Source organism: Meriones unguiculatus, chromosome 8, assembly GCF_030254825.1.
Source record: "Meriones unguiculatus strain TT.TT164.6M chromosome 8, Bangor_MerUng_6.1, whole genome shotgun sequence".
NCBI classification, from domain to species: domain Eukaryota; kingdom Metazoa; phylum Chordata; class Mammalia; order Rodentia; family Muridae; genus Meriones; species Meriones unguiculatus.
In genome coordinates this window covers 2,804,300-2,820,753 of record NC_083356.1, presented here as the reverse complement: position 1 = coordinate 2,820,753, position 16,454 = coordinate 2,804,300, and the positions used below count along the sequence as shown (strand labels likewise).

Below are 16,454 nucleotides of genomic sequence, written 5' to 3'. Positions count from 1 at the left end.
TACCTAAGGTGTGATGTCAACCTCATATCTGTCTTCCAGGTGAGAGCTAGAATCCATTCGGACAGACCTCTAGGCACCCTGTCGGTGGCGTCTTTATTAGGTTGAAATGCAAGAGCCAGGTCATTTCCTGGGCTGAGGTCATGGACTGTGTAAGGAGGAAGTGAGCCAGGTCTGAGGGCTCACACCTGTAATCCCAGCACTTGGGAGGCAGAGGCAGGCAGGTCTCTGAGTTTCAAGGCCAGCCTGATAGACAGGGCCAGGGATACTTAGAGAAACCCTGTCCTGAGGACAAGGAGGCAAGCTGAAAACAAGCATAGGTCTCTCTGCTCACCCGGCTGCTAGCTACCTTGAACTCCTGCCCTAGGACTTTTTTTTCAGGACAGATTGTAACAGAGCCTGTTGATGATTATTAATACTTAATATTGATATATCTTTTAGTTAAACAGTGGTTATTACTAAACCAGCTGAATAGCCAAGTCACTACACAGAGAATAGGATTTATTTAATTAACCTGGAGCACAATGCTGGGCAATAGTTACTCCACCCTAAACCTCCAAGTAGGCATAGCTTCCTCCCATTCATATTTCCCCCATTATACTTGCTTTTAGTCATATCTTAGGTCCAGCTCATCTCTCCTGATGTTTCCTGGCCCTCTCCTCTCGGATCTCTCCTCCCACTGGCTTCCTTCTCCTCCCCTCTGGACCAGGATGCCCCACGCTATCCTCTCCATTGCTCAGCATTGGTTGGTTATTTATATTGACAACACAGAGAACAAATGGTGGCATGTTTACACAAACTTGAGGCAGGTGATGCTTAGAATGTCCAGATTGAAACCAGATAGTGGGGTAGAGAATCAGCATTTGAATGAACAAGGGTCATTTATATACATTCCACATAAAAAAGTATTGTACCAACAAGAACCAAAATAAACACTTTTTCCTTTATGTTGTGCAGAAGGCAGGAAGGCTCACAGATCAGCGTTAGAAACCAGAAATGTTAACCACACAGGGTTGTCTCAATGGAAGACAACCTGTTTGTTCCTGTTTTCCACTCAGAAAGCTGGGAGTGGATGTTGTTAATGACCTGGACATCTTTGCTATCTTTGGGGGCCAGACCTTACCCCGTTCCCCAGAATGTTAATTCTAGGCTGCCCCTCCATAGACCTTTATACTGAGCTTTGTTCCTCAGTCAATAGAGCCCATCCTTACAGGAAATGTCACATGTACTTTATGGCCTGCTCACTTCTATGCTAGTTCAGTCAGATCACACCAGATCCTAGGCCCTTTTGCTGTGGAACCCATTTTCATGGTAGCGGTTATATGTGCTTTGCAAAGGAGTTTCAATATAGTTACACCTTAAGCTTTTTTGTGCACATGGGATTGAGATGGTTACTAGGAAACTTGTTCCCAAAATTGTACGGGGCTTAAATCTAAACTAAATTGGCCTGTTGTCAGATTCCACAAGTTTGAACCAGCACTGACTTAATCAGGTTGAACCGAGTTCCCTTCCTCACACAGATCAGGTGACCAGGGAAGGATTAGGGGGTGTGTCACTGGGGGTAGGCTTTGAGGTTTGCTCTGACACCTTCGGGAACCCCCACCACATTGTTTTAGTCATCTCATTAGAGCATCAGGGACTCTGTTGGGATTGGGAGATGACTTAGAGGATGTATGTGTGCTGGCTGTGAAAGCAACCAGACCTGAGTTCATATCCTTAGCACCTATGTAAAAGCTGGGCATGGCCATATGTGACTTTAACCCTAGCATGTTCTGTGTGTGTGTGCAGACAGCAGACCCTGGAACTCAGCCAGCTAGCTAGCCAGCCTGAAAGATGAGCCTAACCTGGAGACCATCTCACATATGTATATATACACATACAAATATATGTATTTTAGAGATATTTTCTCAAATTTTGTTGTTGTTACTCAAATTCTTAATGCTTTCACCATCAGCCATGCCAGTTTTTGTTGTTGTTGGGCTTTTTATGTCTTAGTGAAGATTCTTGTCTTAGGTTCTACTGCTGTGAAGACACCATGACCAAGGCACCTTAAAGAAGAAACAGTTTAGTTTCAGAGGGTGAGTCTACAGCCATCATGGTGGAAAGCATAGCGGCAGAAAAGCAGGCATACCATGGGAGCAGTAGCTGAGAGCTCATATCCTTGACCCACAAGCAGGAAGCACGGAGGCACGGAGGCACGGAGCCAAATGGAATGACACAGGCTTTTGAAACCTCAACCCAACCCCAGTGACACCTTCTCCAACAAGGCCACACCTCCTGATCCTTCCCAGACCAACTAGGGACTAAGTATCCAAAGATATCAGCCTATGGGAACCATTCTCAATCCACCACAGGAACCCAGGCTTGCCTCAACTTACTGTGTAGCAGAGACTAACCTTCAACTTTTAATTTTTTGCCTTCACCCACCAAGTGCCCGAATTATAGGTGTGCACCATCATACCTGGGTTTATGGGGAACGGGAGATTGAATTTGGAGCTTCCTGCACAATAGAGGAACACTTTATCAATTGACCCATGTGCCCCAACGTGTTGGATTGTTTGTTTTGACTCTGAGATAGTCGTCTGTAGCCCAGGCTAGCCTTGACTTCCTTCTGTGGCAAATGCTGTCATCAAATGGCTTATCCTCTTTCTACAACTCCCAAGTCAGGATTTCAGACATGTGCTGCCGTGTCTCAATACACAGATCACATCATTTTCACAGTTATCTAAGTTGTTTTAGCTGTTTTTTTTAGCCCTAGGGGCTGAAACCATGTCCTGTGTATGAAAAGTGTATGACAGCACCCTGTGTATGGGCGCTCCATTCACAACCCCATGGCTGTTCTTTTTAAAATCCATACCACACATGCTCGCTCCCTCTCCCCCACCCCCCTCATCCCCGCACTCTATCTATCCCTTTTATAGTACGTAGTGTTTTAGTGAAAGTAATACAAACAAAATCATTTAGTAATTTTTTTTCATGGCCTTACAGAAATGTTTCAGCTCTCAAAAACAGCTAATAAATAAGCTGTCTTTCCCTTTTCAGGGTTTGTATCTTCCTTTCTCAGGCCATCCCTACTGCTGCAGCAAACACAAAGATAGTCACTTTAATGTGTTTCCAACAAAAACATTTTCTCTGACCTTAGAGAATTAATATACATGTAACACAGCCATGCATTTTCTTACCTTTTTGCCTAGGAAATGCTTACTATCCACAGATAACCAAGCTACAGGAAATGTGGGCACTATTTTTCATGTTATAGCAGCCATTTCAATGGAGAATCTATTCACAAATGATTACTTTTTTTTCCTGCCTTGTTTTAATATTCCTAGAAAAAAATATAACTGAAAAAAAGCTCTAACCACCCTACCCCCTTGCCCAACACAACCAGTTAGCAACAATCATTTGGGAACTATTTAAAACCTTTTTGAGTCTTTAACTTTTCTTTCATTTTTTATTTATTTTTGTTTTTCAAGACAGGGTTTCTCTGTGTAGCCTTGGCTATCCTGGACTCACTTTGTAGACCATGCTGGCCTTGAACTCATAGTAATCCATCTGCCTCTGCCTCCCTGAGTGCTGAGATTAAAGGCATGTGCTAGCCGTGCCTGGCCTTTAAAAACTTCTCTATTAGCATACAATCATGTACTCTTTTCTTCCTAGGCACAAGGGCCAACTCTTACTGTCTTTTTGTGACAGGGTCTCACACTGTAGCGCAGGCTAGCTCGGAACTCAGTGACCCTTTGCTTCAGTCTTCCTTCCAAGAACTGGCCTTACAGACACGACCAGGCACACAGGGCACACAGGCTGTCCCCATCCCAGCTGGCTGAAGGTCGGCCAGCACCTCTGCAGCTATACAACCCTCGTTCATTTTTTATTTTTATCTCTATGCATGCATGTGAGCATCTGTGTGTCTGTGTGTACCACACCATGCGTGTGGCAGCCAGAGGACAGCCTCATGTCTGTCCCGTCTTCCACTTTGCATGGCATCTCTGATCTCTCTTTTCCTGGCAGCACATTCCAGGTGAGCTGGCCTCCTAGATTCTGGGAATTTTCCTAGTTCTACCACCCATCTCCTGTTGGAATGCTGGGACTGCAAATGTATGCACTCGGGGCTGGAGAGGTGGCTCTTCCATGTTGCAGGACGTTTGATCACACTGTGAACCAGAGATTGTGTTGTTTACTGGGAAAAAAACTGTTTCTAGTTGTGGTGTGGCTCAACCCTAGCACATACCTTTAGCCCAAGCTTTCTGCTTGAATACTGTAAGTAGGATTAAATACTCAACAATAGGTCAAGAGGAGCAGGAAGCAACCAGTTGACAGGAAGTAAACACAAAATTATTAAGGAAAAAACAGTAAGAGGAGGTCAGGAGGACAAATAGAGAAATGCACAGGAAGTGCAAGAGAGGGACATTCAGTTTAAGGAGACGTTGCTTCTGGGACCTCAGCTGAGAAGGTCAGCTGGGTGCTTTTTCTGCCTCTCTGAGTCAGCAGGCTTCCACCCCAGCATCTGGAATGATTTTGTTACAAACACTTCCAGGGGATCTGGGTTCTACACTCACAACCAGCAAGTAGGCTCCCAACTGTCTGACAACTCCAGTCTCAGGGGGATCCGACCCTCTTCTGGCCTCCATAGCCACAACATACACACGGTGCACAGACGCGCACAGGTAACCCCACACACAGAAAAATAAAATAAATGAAAAAATAAAATAAATGGCTGTCTCCCTGCCTCTGGCTTTCTGTGAGCTCAGGGGGACTTAGACTTGGGGCCTCACACATGCACAGTTCTGTTCGGAGACACAGCTTTGCATGTAGGTACTTACCACACAGCCCAAGCTGTGAACGCTCCGTGCTAATGCATATTTAATAATAATTAAAAATACCTAGACACCTTAGACTGCAACAGTTTGTAGCATCACAGAAGATGAGGCAGTTTCTTTTCTAAGAGTAAAAGCACTCCTACACTTTGTACATATGCGGTGCTCAGTCACTGGGGCTCAGTCACCACTTAGTGAGCAGCCTTCCATGGGCCTGGTGTCTCAGGGTTTCTATCACTGCGGGAAAATACCAAAATGACCAAAAGCTAGTTTTGCTTACAGTCCATATAACAGTTCATTATTTGTACATCAAGGCAGGAATCTAGAAGCAGGAGCTGACGCAGAGGCCACAGAAGGGTGCAGCTTACCAGCTTGCTCCTCGGGGCTGGCTCAGCCTGCTTTCCTATAGCACCCAGGACCACCAGCCCAGGGATGGCACCACCCACAATGAGCTGGGCCTTCCCACATCAATCACTGATTAAGAAAAATGTACCACAGGCTTGCCCATAGGCCAATCTGGTGGGAGCATTTTCTCTACTGATGTTCCCTCTTCCAAAATGACTCTAGCCTGCATCAAGCTGGCCAGCACACCAGCCATGTTCCAGGGTCTGAAAATGTAGTCAGCTGAACTTTTGGGATACAGCATCATGAAATGTATAATAATAATGCGGCTAATTATTAGTCTACTAAGTACTATGAAAAACATGCAATGGAGCTGGGGAGACAGCTCAGTAAGTGCTTTCCAGACAAGCATGAGGACCCGAGCTCAGACCCCAGCATCTGCACGAAAAGCCGTTTCTCTTATAAAACCGTCTGTGATTCTGTCTACTCTTTTCCCCTAGGAGTTCTACTATTATTGAACCAAACATTCTTGGGAGACACAGTGGTCGAGAGGACTTAGAAGCTATCTGAGAACGGAGAGAAACCATCTTTTGGTCACCTTCTACCCTCCCTACCTCATTTCCACACTACGTACAGGGTTTGGCTTTGCAAGGATGTGGCAATCGCCAGCCCTCCTACCATTAAGACATCTTAGAGATGGCGGAGCTTCTGCAAACATTTCATCCTTAGATTCCCACCGAATTCTTACACCATAGGAACACAGAAGGGGCTGGGAAGATGGCTCAGAGGTTAAGAACACTGGCTGCTCTTCCAGAGTTCAATTCCCAGCAACCATATGGTGGCTCACAACTATCTATAATGTGATCTAATGCCCTCTTCTGGTGTACGTGCAGGCAGAACACTGTATACATAATAAGCATATATATATATATATATATATATATATACACACACACACACACATTATATATTATGTATGTATATATTTCCTAGACGCCTAGAAACCCTTCCTGGTTTCAATTAAGTCATTTACCCCAAAACACCCACCGCGCACCTACTACCTGACGAGGGCACCTGGGGACCAGTCTACCCCGGCCGCCCGCCTGAGGAGGAGCGACAGTGCCTCCTCCCGCCACCAAAAGAGGGACCCCCCTGCGCCCGCCGACACGGCCGAGGCCAAGGGCGGCGGCCGCCAGCCCCGGGCCCCAGGGACCCACGAGGGCACTGGGTCCCTCAAGGAGACGGCGTCCTCGGGCTCACGAACGCTACTTCAGGCTGGCCCGCACTCCCTCGGGGTGGCCGGCTTCCGGTCCTGCGGGCGGAAGCGTCGCCGCGCCCAATCGGCGTCCTCCTCCTGTGCTCGCCCCGCCTCGCCCCTCCAGGCTACCAATCAGCGCCGAGGGGCGGGGCGTCGCGAGCGCCCTGCGCCGCGCACTCTGACCCGGAGACGCCCTCTCACTTCCCCCCTCCCCCGCGGTGAAGATGGCGCTGTCCAGGGTGTGCTGGGCTCGGGCTGCGCTGTGGGGCTCGGCCGTCGCCCCTGGACCCTTGGTCACCCGGAGGCTGCAGCTGGGTCGCCCTAGCCCCGCGTGGCGAGCCCCTCGGTGAGGGCCCTGGAAAGAGAAGAGCGTTTTTGACGTAGAAATCCTCGCAGCGGCGCCACCTCCTCTTCTTGGGATCCCACGCCTTCCTGGCCCCGGGGGTTTGCTCTTCCACGCAGGGTCTCCCCTGCATGCTTGCTGACCCCCCTGTGCTCCGTGTTGTCTGCTCGTCTTTCGGCTTCCCTCTCCTATCTCCGTGGCCTTAGCTTGCCTTCTGCTGGCGCCACAGGCGTGGCGCACACTCCATGCTCAAACCGTTTTATCACTTGTCAGCAGCTTCTGCCCCTCAGACCAAAAGCTTTGCTTTTCAGAAGTTCCCAGTTGTGGCAGTCATTCTCAGAAACCTGTATTTTACACGAGGGACCCTGGCTGCAAAGAGGCTTCTACTAGTTCGCAGACAGTGTCTTTGATCTTCCTTGTAGGTCTTCGAAGCTTCACCTTTCTCCGAAGGCAGACGTGAAGAACCTGATTTCTTATGTGGTGACCAAGACAAGAACGATCAATGGATCATACCATCGTTTCTTGGGTCGTCATTTCCCCCGCTTCTATGCCTTATACACAGTCTTCATGAAAGGTAAACACTAAAATAGAAATACTCAAACCAGCTCTAAGGCAGTTACAGTTACAGACAGGGAGATGACGTGTGGGCTCTGCTGTGGGGATGTGAGTTGAGATGCCTTCCCTTTCATCTGTGTTCAAGCATTACTTCTTACAGTCACCTCTTAGGTATCTAGAAAGTTGTGATGGTAGACAGATTCTGACATCACAGGAGAGAGCGGAGGATATAAAAGATTGTAATTTCCTTACAGGCCCTCATCCTGCCCAAGAGCAGGGACCTGTGGCAGTGCAGACCCCACAGGGATTCATCTGTCGTCATAAGAAAATGTGATCTAGATGCTTATCAGTGGCCAGCTTGGCTAACTTGTAGTGGCAGCACCACTGTATGTGCTTGATTTCTGAATTTTTGATTCAAAGTGGAGGTCCACTAGTTCTAATGAAATGATACCTAATGTTACATGACCACTCTGGAGCCAGAATGCCCGGTTCCAATCCCTTTTGTGACTTACTGACACTTGCACTAGTGACCCTACTTGTTTTCCCCTTTGGTTTCTTGTCTATAAAACAGTAATAGAACCTATTGATTACCTAGTTGTGAATATTTTTTATTTATCTAGAAAGGGGGTCTTGTAGCTCAGGCTGGCCTCAGACTTCCTGTGTAGTTGAGAATGACCTTGAACTCAGATCTCCTTGCCTCCACTTTTTTGAGTGCTGGGATGATAAGCCTGAGCCACTGCAACTAATGGAGAAAATTAAATCAGCGTATGTAAAGTGCTCGGAACAGGGCCTGATCTGTGTTAGCATTAACTATTACTATATTCTATGCTTTTACCCACTAATTAAAAGAAAATAGAATGTTGTCAACTCTGAATATTACTGTAATTATTATTAATTTCATGTACTTAAAAACTTACTTACCTTTATCTAAAAAGTGGAGGTAAGAATGGCTGTATTGCCAGCCATGGTGGTTCTCTGTCTACGGTCCCACAACCCAGCATTCCAAGGCAGGAGAATCAGGAGTTCCAGGCCAGCTTCAGCTACATAGCAAGATCCTGTAAAAACAAGACAAAATAGGTAATGACCACCAGTCATATATACATATCTATGTATAATATATGTGCCCTGTATTATTTGAAGCCAATCTAGATGACACTTTGTTCATAGATACGGGAGCATTAAAAAGGTTTTATTCACCTTATTTGCACTTCGGTTTTCCTGTGTGTGCCATGTAGACGCCTGGGGTTCCTGGATTTTGGGAAGCATTAGATCTAGATGATGAGTTGTGGATGGTTGTGGGCCACAGTGTGGGTTCTGGGAACCAGACCTAGGTCCTCTACAAGAGCAGTCAGTGTTTCTTTACCTCTGAGCCATCTCTCTAGCCCTGGAAGCATTTTTTAAAAAGCTAGATAAATGTAAGGATGATTTTAAAAAGAAGACTCAAAATGGAATCATAGCAACATGTCAAATTCTGCAGCTTAGAAACATGCCCAGAAAGCAGCAAGTTAACATCTGGTTGGGGAACACATAGGCTTGACTGACCATGATGCCCTGGTGTTAGGAGCTAGAGTTTAGAACAAAGCAACGGGTAATGAACTGCACAGCAGAGCCTAGCTCGCCTGGGTAGTGTGCTGTGGGAAAGGATGGGAGGTCTCAGAGGTGTGTCCAGCTTCCAGCTTTCATAGGCAGGGCCGGGAGGGCGGGGTGTGTGTATGCGTGTGAGGCAGGGCTGGGAGGGCCCTGCGTGTGCATGCGAGCGAACACAGAGTCGGACGCGACAGTGGGATTCAACCAGGATAACACCGGCATTCTGTCCTCCACCCCAATGGGGCAGGCATACAGATGTTATGGGCTGATGCCAAAAAGGCTAGAAGAATAAAGACAAGTATGTGGAAGCACAAAGTAAAGTTTCACCAACTTCCTTACCGGGAGATGGAGCATTTGAGACAGGTACGGGCAAACACCCGGAAGTTCATGGTGAGGTCATGAGCCAAGATGTCAAGTTTGTTTCTTTCCTTGTGTGTCACTGTCATGCAGTCCCCCGGTGCCATGACTGCATCCAATTATTTGTCAGAACGGTTTCGTTAAGAACATCACAATAGAGCTGTGTAGAATTTCAGGCACACTCTCTGATTAAATTTGTAAGTAATCAAATCCAGGTTGGTTTTCACATACAAAGATCTGCACGGAGCTGCAGAACAGCAAGAAGCATTTGGCGGTGAGCTGACAGGCAGTTTGAAGCTGAGATAAGAGTCCAGAGACATTCGGCAAGTCCGAAAGAGCTCACCAAGGGATCTGAAAAGAGGCCAGGCCTGTCCTCGGTGTTTGGGATACAAAAGTTGACATCGAGGTTCTACCCTGCAGGGACTTAGCCTTGGCAGATGCAAACAAGCATGGCCCTTTCTCTAGGCCCCAGTAAAGGTCACTATGGAGTGAGCGGGGTGGGGGTTGTCCACACTAGCAGGAACATACCTGTGTTGAGACGGTGCCTGTGTTTGTCTCTGTCTAGTTCCGTCGGGATATCACCAAGTGTCTTTTCATAGGCATCCTTTCCATTCCGCCCTTTGCCAACTACTTGGTCTTCTTGCTAATGTGAGTATGCACCAGCAGCAGCTTGAAACTAGAGATTTAAAAGTATTATCTATGTGTGTCGATGCTGTGCCTGCATATGTATCTGTACCGCATGTGGGCCTGGTGCCCACAGGGGCCAGGAGAATCATGCAACAGGTTTCCTGGGACAGGAGTGACAGATGTGAGCCACCATGTGTGCTGGGAATTACAGGGGTGAGCCACTGTGGCTCCTGGGAATTAAACCTAGATCCTCTGGAAGAGCAGCAAGTACTCTTAATCTCTGAGCCATCTCTCCAGCCCTGAACTATAGATGTTCTTAAATTAAAAATAATTTTGCTGGTGTAGTGGCACATACCCCAGTACTTGGGAGTTGGAGGCAGGAAGATCAGAAGCTCAAGGTCAGCTTGGATTATATAGTGAGTTCAAGGCTAACCTGGGCTACCTTTTCTCAAGCAAGCAAAGAAATAAAACCAAAAAAGCCAAGAAATGTGTCTTAATTACTGTTTTTAATCCTTTCCTTTAAGTATATGTGGTGTCTGAGCTTATGTGCCCCACATACATGGTCCTTAGAGCAGATGAAGGTATCGGATCCCCTGAAACTGGAGTTGTAGACTGCAGTGAGCTGCGATGTACATGCTGAGAATTGAACCTGGCTCCTCTGGAAGAGTAGCTAGTGCTTTTAACCCCTGAGCCATCTCTCCAGCTCCCAAGAAAATTATTTTTAAAACTTTTTATTTCAGAAGTTCAGAGGTTATCAAACTTTCTACTTCAATCTTTTCATTATCCCAAATTTAAGTTTGCGTTAAGGTTTATTATTTTATGTTTTGGGTATGAGTGCTTTGCCCGCGTGTGTGCATTTGGGGCCTACAGCCCCGTGTGGTGCTGGGAATTGAACCCGGGTCCTCATTCTGCTGACCCCTGAGCTGTGTCTTCAACCTTGTCCCAAAGGTCTTAAGACCATTGCACAGTGCTCAGCAGCCCTGGGTATTGTGATGAAACCTTAAGGATCTTCTCCATCCTTCAAACAGCATCTCACTCTCCACAAGGAACAAATGCTACATTGTGAAATTTTTCAGCTAAATAATATTCACATTCCAGTATCATGGCTTTAGTACTTACAGCCAAAGAGGACCCATCTGAGCGTCGGCCTGCTTGTTGTTTCAACTGTTGGCTGCTGTGTAGTAGCCGCTTCAGAACATGGTACAAGGAAGTCACTCTTTCCATGATTTTGGGTTCAGGAAGATGGAGAGGGCTGGCGATGGCTCAGCATAAGGGCATACAGTGTGCTGCTCCCGCAGGCCCCGGTTTGCTTCCCAGCACCGACGCGGGTGCTTCCCAGCTGCGCTCACATGTGCACAGTCCTGAAGTAAACAAAAGACTTTAACAAAGTGTTTGGGTAGGGCTCAGGGGAGCGATTGCTTTCCTATGTGGGTGATACTGGCAGAGTCTAGTGGTTAGCTGTAGAGTGAAGCAGTTGGAGGGCCTAAGATCGTTGTGGCTGGTGCTCTGATGTGGATGTTTGGGAGATGGACCTGCCTCTTCAGGATGGCAGCCTGGGGTGGTGGTCCTACAACACAGTCAGAGCTCCTGGGACGAGTGGTCCAGTGAGTGACTTTGTAAACAACAGACAGAACCCAGAGCCTCGCCTTGTAGTCCTGGTTGTCTTGGAACTCACGGAGATCTGCTTGCATCTGCCCTACCCATGGCACTAGAAAGATGTGTGCCGTCACACCTCGCCTGTACTTTTGATGTCTTTGTCTTAGAGGTCACCGACTCAATTCTGCTCTATTGTATGAGTTAATCACCCAGAGCGGAAAAAAATAGGGAAATAAATGTCACCTGCCCATAAAAGAAGCACCAGAGCAGAGGTGGCCATGTTTAAAAGCTGACACACGTGTGGGAAGCTGAACTGAAGAGCACACGCTTGGCCTTTCAGTACCGCGCACATGTGGCTGCTCCGCGGCTGCTCTCCGCATTAGACGCAGCATCCAGCTCTTCGTGGCTGTCCAGTGCACGCTCTTCGCCTGCTTTAGCTCAGAAAGCACTTATCTGACTGCTGCACACCAGGCTTCCTTTCCAGTCACGTCTCAGTGACGCCTTGAGATCACGCCGAGACATGGTGAGGCTTAGGGAGAAAGTGTTTAGCAGAGAAGAGCGCACCTGCCGGCTTCCTGGGCTGCATGGCTGCCAGGTGCTTGGTTAGCCAGCTCTGAAAGATGCCGCGTCCAGAAAGTGACTTTGTGATTCTTTTCCTTTCAGGTACCTGTTTCCTAGGCAACTGCTTGTCAAGCATTTCTGGACCCCCAAACAACAAGTTGATTTCTTAGACATTTATCATGGTCTCCGGAAGCAGTCCCACTCAGAAATCCTCACTCACCTAGGACGGGTCGGCGCTCTTGTTTCTGATGAGAGGCTTCGGTGGCATCTGACAGACCTGTGCGCCAAGGTATGCCCAGCCAGGGCTCTGGGGGCCGCCGGCACCAAAGCGGGTGCGCACGGCTAGTCAGGGGCTTTCTAAATCTCCTGTCTCTTCCCTCCCACAAGGTGCAGAACGGCACCCACCCAGCGCCACACGACATCCTTCCTCTCAAAGGGTGCTTCTCTACCCATCCCCTGGGCTTGGATCACCTCCCAGCTCCGCAGATGGTGAGCCCTTTGAGGCCCTTTGAGCCCACGGGCTCACTCTGAGGCTGTCGGTAACCTGCTCACCGTCTTTGCCCTGCTGTGTCACAGAAAGCCCTGAGCAGGGCCGTGCTGCTCACCCCGCATCTGCCCCCTCCCCTGCTGAGAAGGCGCTTGAAGAGTCACGCTGCTGTCATTCACCAGCTGGACAGGGCTCTGGCGAAGCTGGGGATCGGCCAGCTGACTGCTCAGGAAGTGAAGTCGGTGAGCGGTGGATCTTGGGATGGAACGGGTCCCCAGGGGGCTGGGCGCTTGCGGCCGCTTCTTGTGCTTCTACCAAAGCTCCAGCTCCGCTTCTGGGTCGTTGTTGTTCTGATACAGGGTCTCACTATGTAGCCCTGGCCGGCTTAAGCCTCTCTTTGTAGCCTGGCCTTGAACTCACTACTGGAATCACAGGCTCGTAGTGAACACGCTGAGCCCTCCCCCCCATCTCATGTAGTACAGGCTGGCCTCAGGCTTAAAGCAATCCTCCTGCCTCAATCTTCCAAGTGTTAAAATTTCAGGCAGAGCCACTATACCTGGCCCCAAGTTCTTTTAGTTTATTTCTATGGATTTTTTTTCTTAATGTACACAGTTAGTGGGAATGAGTTTTAAAAAAAAATCAAGGAGGGGCTGAAGAGATGGCTCAGAGGTTAAGAGCACTGGCTGTTCTTCCAAAGGTCCTGAGTTCAATTCCCAGCAACCACACGGTGGCTCACAACCATCTACAGTGAGATCTGGCGCCCTATTGTGGTGTGTTCGCATACATGCAGGCAAAATACTGTATAAATAATAAGTCTAAAAAAAAAAATCAAGGACCCTGGGCAGGGTGTGATGGCACATGCCAGTGACCTAGCACTTGGGAGGAATCCCAGAACAACTTGCTTTAAAAAAAATTCAAGGGCAGTATACTTTAAACCTGCTACTTTAGATTATATAGGTGTAGCAGGCAGCTCTCCATTATTGGAACAAATACCTGAGCTCAACTTAAAAAAGAGGAAAGGGTTTTTGTTGTTGCTGTTGTTTGTTTAGCCCACAGTTTTGGAGGCTTTGGCCTGATCAGTTGGCCCTGCTGTGATGAAGCAGTGCATCCTGGGAGTATGTGGTGAAGCAAAGCTGTTCATTTCCTGGCAGCTGGGAAGAGGAGAGCGAGGATCACGCAGTGCCCTTCAAGGGCATGCGCTCGCTGACTGCCTGCCTCTCAGTTGGTTTCGTCTTTTAGTTCTGTGTCCCAGTAGCACAGAGAACTGAGCTGTCTACTTCCACAAGCTGAACCCTGGCGAGGCTTTTCCTGGGGTATGTCCTGCAGGCCTCGTGCATGCTGCTTGAGGACTCAGGGAGCTTGTAACCTGGGACTCCGCCTTGAATGCCTGGGCTTTGGCAGGACGTGCAGCAGCAGCCTGTTGGATGGTGTAACATCTTCAGTTGGCATTGCTTGGAGGAGGTTCCCAGTGGGGATGCGGCTGTGCCTTATTCAGAGGCTCCAGTCGCTTGAGGACCTCTGTTTCTGTGGCCTATGTGACTAGTGAGGATGTTTCTCTTCTGAGTACGCAGGCTTGCTATCTTCGTGGCTTGAATTCCACCCATATCACTGACGACAGGTGTCGAAGCTGGCTGGGAGAATGGCTGCAGATATCCTGCAGCCTGAACGGTGAGGCAAACCCTAAGGCTGTGCCGGACGTCTAAGCTTTAAAACAAAGCAAATCTGTGAGAATCAAGCAAGCAGAAAGCAGCTGTGTAGCTCTGGCTGGTTTGGAACTCACCATGTACCAGAGTGACTCTTTCTCATGCAGCTGTCCTCCCGCCTCTCCCTGCTGATTGCTGGGATCGCAGGCACTGTACCACCATACCCAGCTCTTTTTTGTACGTTATTCCAGGATTACTTGCTGGAGTATGGTGAAGCTTTTCCCTAACATATTTGTAATTCAGAGGACCCAAGTGTCCGCTCATGTGCAGGCATAGGTTAGACTCTAAGACAGAAGGACTGCTTGCTGCCCTGAGGCTGCTGGCATTTCATTCAGGGCGCATCTCCTGCACAGCAGGGTACTTAACAGGTAGACTTGCCTGTCCCATTCCATGCCAGCCACAGCTCTGTGTCTCTAGTGTGCCAACGGAAGATGTCTCCAGACATGGCCGGGTACTCCTGAGCTTGGGAGGGAGGGAGGGAGGGACAGAGGGACAGATCGTCCCAGGTGCAGGGGCCGGGGCGGAGCAGGGGCTGTAGAGAGCAGCCCCGCGAGCTGGCTGGCCTCGCAGTCCCGGCTTCCTGCCTCCACCAAGCTCTGCCGTGCAGGGCAGTAGGAGGCCAGTGTCCCGGCGGCCACTAACCCTGCTGGTGTTTTCAGAACCTGAGCTGTCGCTCCTGCTGCACAATGTGGTCCTGCTCTCCACCAGCTACCTTGAGACCAGGCGCTGAGTGAAGCGGGAGCGTGACGCCGAGCAGCCGAGCAATCGCGCGGTGCCGCAGTGTGGGACCAAAAAGCGCTCAGCAGACTCTGTGCACGCTTAGCGTGGAGGCGAGGAGCAGGGTCACGGGCTTCGGAGCACGCCGCCTACCTGGGAGCTGGACATCCCTTCACAGCTTGAGCCTAACCAACCCGAGTGCGACCCCCGTGCTAACCTGCAGCTGGCCAGCACCTCTGGCCTAGACTTTTGTCCTGATGTCACATTTAGATCCTATAAGGTCAGGTTTTGCCACATGGGAATCATGTGGCCACAAGGCCATGGTGCCATGGCTTGTTTTGTTTTTAAATTTTTTTTTTTTTTCTGAGGTGAGTCTGTGCTAGCCAGGTGGGCTCAAATCCCTGTGCTCAAGGGCTCTTCCCACCTCAGGCTTCTGGGTTCTGGGGCTCTCCCTGCTGTGCTCTTTATAGCAGTGAGGGGTTTGGCAAGTGACTTTCTGAGACCCTGTGTCTCGGGTAGCTGAGGATGACCTTGATGGCCTGGTCTTCCGGCTTCCACCTCCAGGGTGTCTTCTAGAGCTGAAGCAGTGTCTTGGGGAACTGGGAACTGGCAAGAGCTCTGCTACATAGGTGAGCGCTCTCCCTAAGGTTTTTCGCCAGAGAATTTCTGGTGCCAAGAACAGAGCTGCCTGGAGCAGGGCAGATGGGAGCACTAACCCCTGTGCTTGCACCTTGATGCCCACCCGTTCCTCTTACACCCCTCTCTTTTCCTTTTTTTTCAATTTTTGTTTGGCTTTTTTCTTTTGGAGATAAGTCACCATGCAGCCCAGGCTGGCCTTCAGTTCCTGGCGATCCTGACAGTTGTGGGGCTGGGATTCGGGCATGAGGTACTATGCCTGGCCCATCCTTTCTGATGTGACCAAAAGCAGGGATGCTTTTCTTGCTCACTAGCATGGGCTGTGCACCCCTTCCTCTTCGTACTCTGAACACTTAATTTATGGGAACACTGTAAAGGAGCAGGTAGAAGGCAGCTGCTCGGGCCCCCCTGTGTTCATCCCAGTGTCTTAATTCTCAGGCTGTCACACAGCCCCTAAGGACCTTACATGTTTGCTACCTCCACTGTGTTGCACTAAGCCATCTGTAACCAGCAGTGGCTGCCTGTCTTCAGGCCACAGGTCAAAAACGCATAAGGTACTAATTACTGCCTTGGGGGGTGGGGGCTCGGCTCAGGGTAGTAAGCTGGGTTTAACTGTGTGTACATACAGCCGTGCCCTGTAGCTCTGTAATAGCTATAAATGCATGAAGCACTGTTCTCAAACTAAGTAAAGACTGCCTGAAACCAGGTTTTTGGAATTACTTACACTCATGTTGCTAAGGCTTCTTCCGTAACACTGACTTAAGCTGACTAATGAGTATTTAACTGGTTGGAGCAGAACTGTCTTCAAAGATAAGAATCTGCATTTTCAGTTAGTTCCACCGAACAGTGAGAGAAGCACCCTTCCTCCTATCAA

General features: G+C 48.9%; 1 protein-coding gene across 3 annotated transcripts; it reads left to right on the top strand.

Annotated features, from left to right (window-relative positions):
• The first annotated feature begins 6,543 nt into the window (after positions 1 to 6,543).
• Positions 6,544 to 16,299, top strand: Letmd1 (LETM1 domain containing 1). 3 transcript variants are annotated; one of them, XM_021658003.2, is made up of 9 exons: positions 6,544 to 6,757; positions 7,177 to 7,328; positions 9,144 to 9,259; positions 9,819 to 9,901; positions 12,140 to 12,326; positions 12,425 to 12,526; positions 12,614 to 12,766; positions 14,096 to 14,192; positions 14,887 to 16,299. In XM_021658003.2, exons 1-9 carry the CDS (start codon positions 6,636 to 6,638, stop codon positions 14,955 to 14,957), a joined length of 1,083 nt encoding a protein of 360 aa, XP_021513678.1. In that variant the 5' UTR covers positions 6,544 to 6,635; the 3' UTR covers positions 14,958 to 16,299. The 3 variants fall into 3 exon arrangements, with proteins under 3 accessions (XP_021513678.1, XP_021513680.1, XP_021513679.1); XM_021658005.2 differs by lacking the exons at positions 9,144 to 9,259; positions 12,140 to 12,326 and having other exon boundaries at positions 6,605 to 6,757; XM_021658004.2 differs by lacking the exon at positions 9,144 to 9,259 and having other exon boundaries at positions 6,624 to 7,328.
• Positions 16,300 to 16,454: the final 155 nt, after the last annotated feature.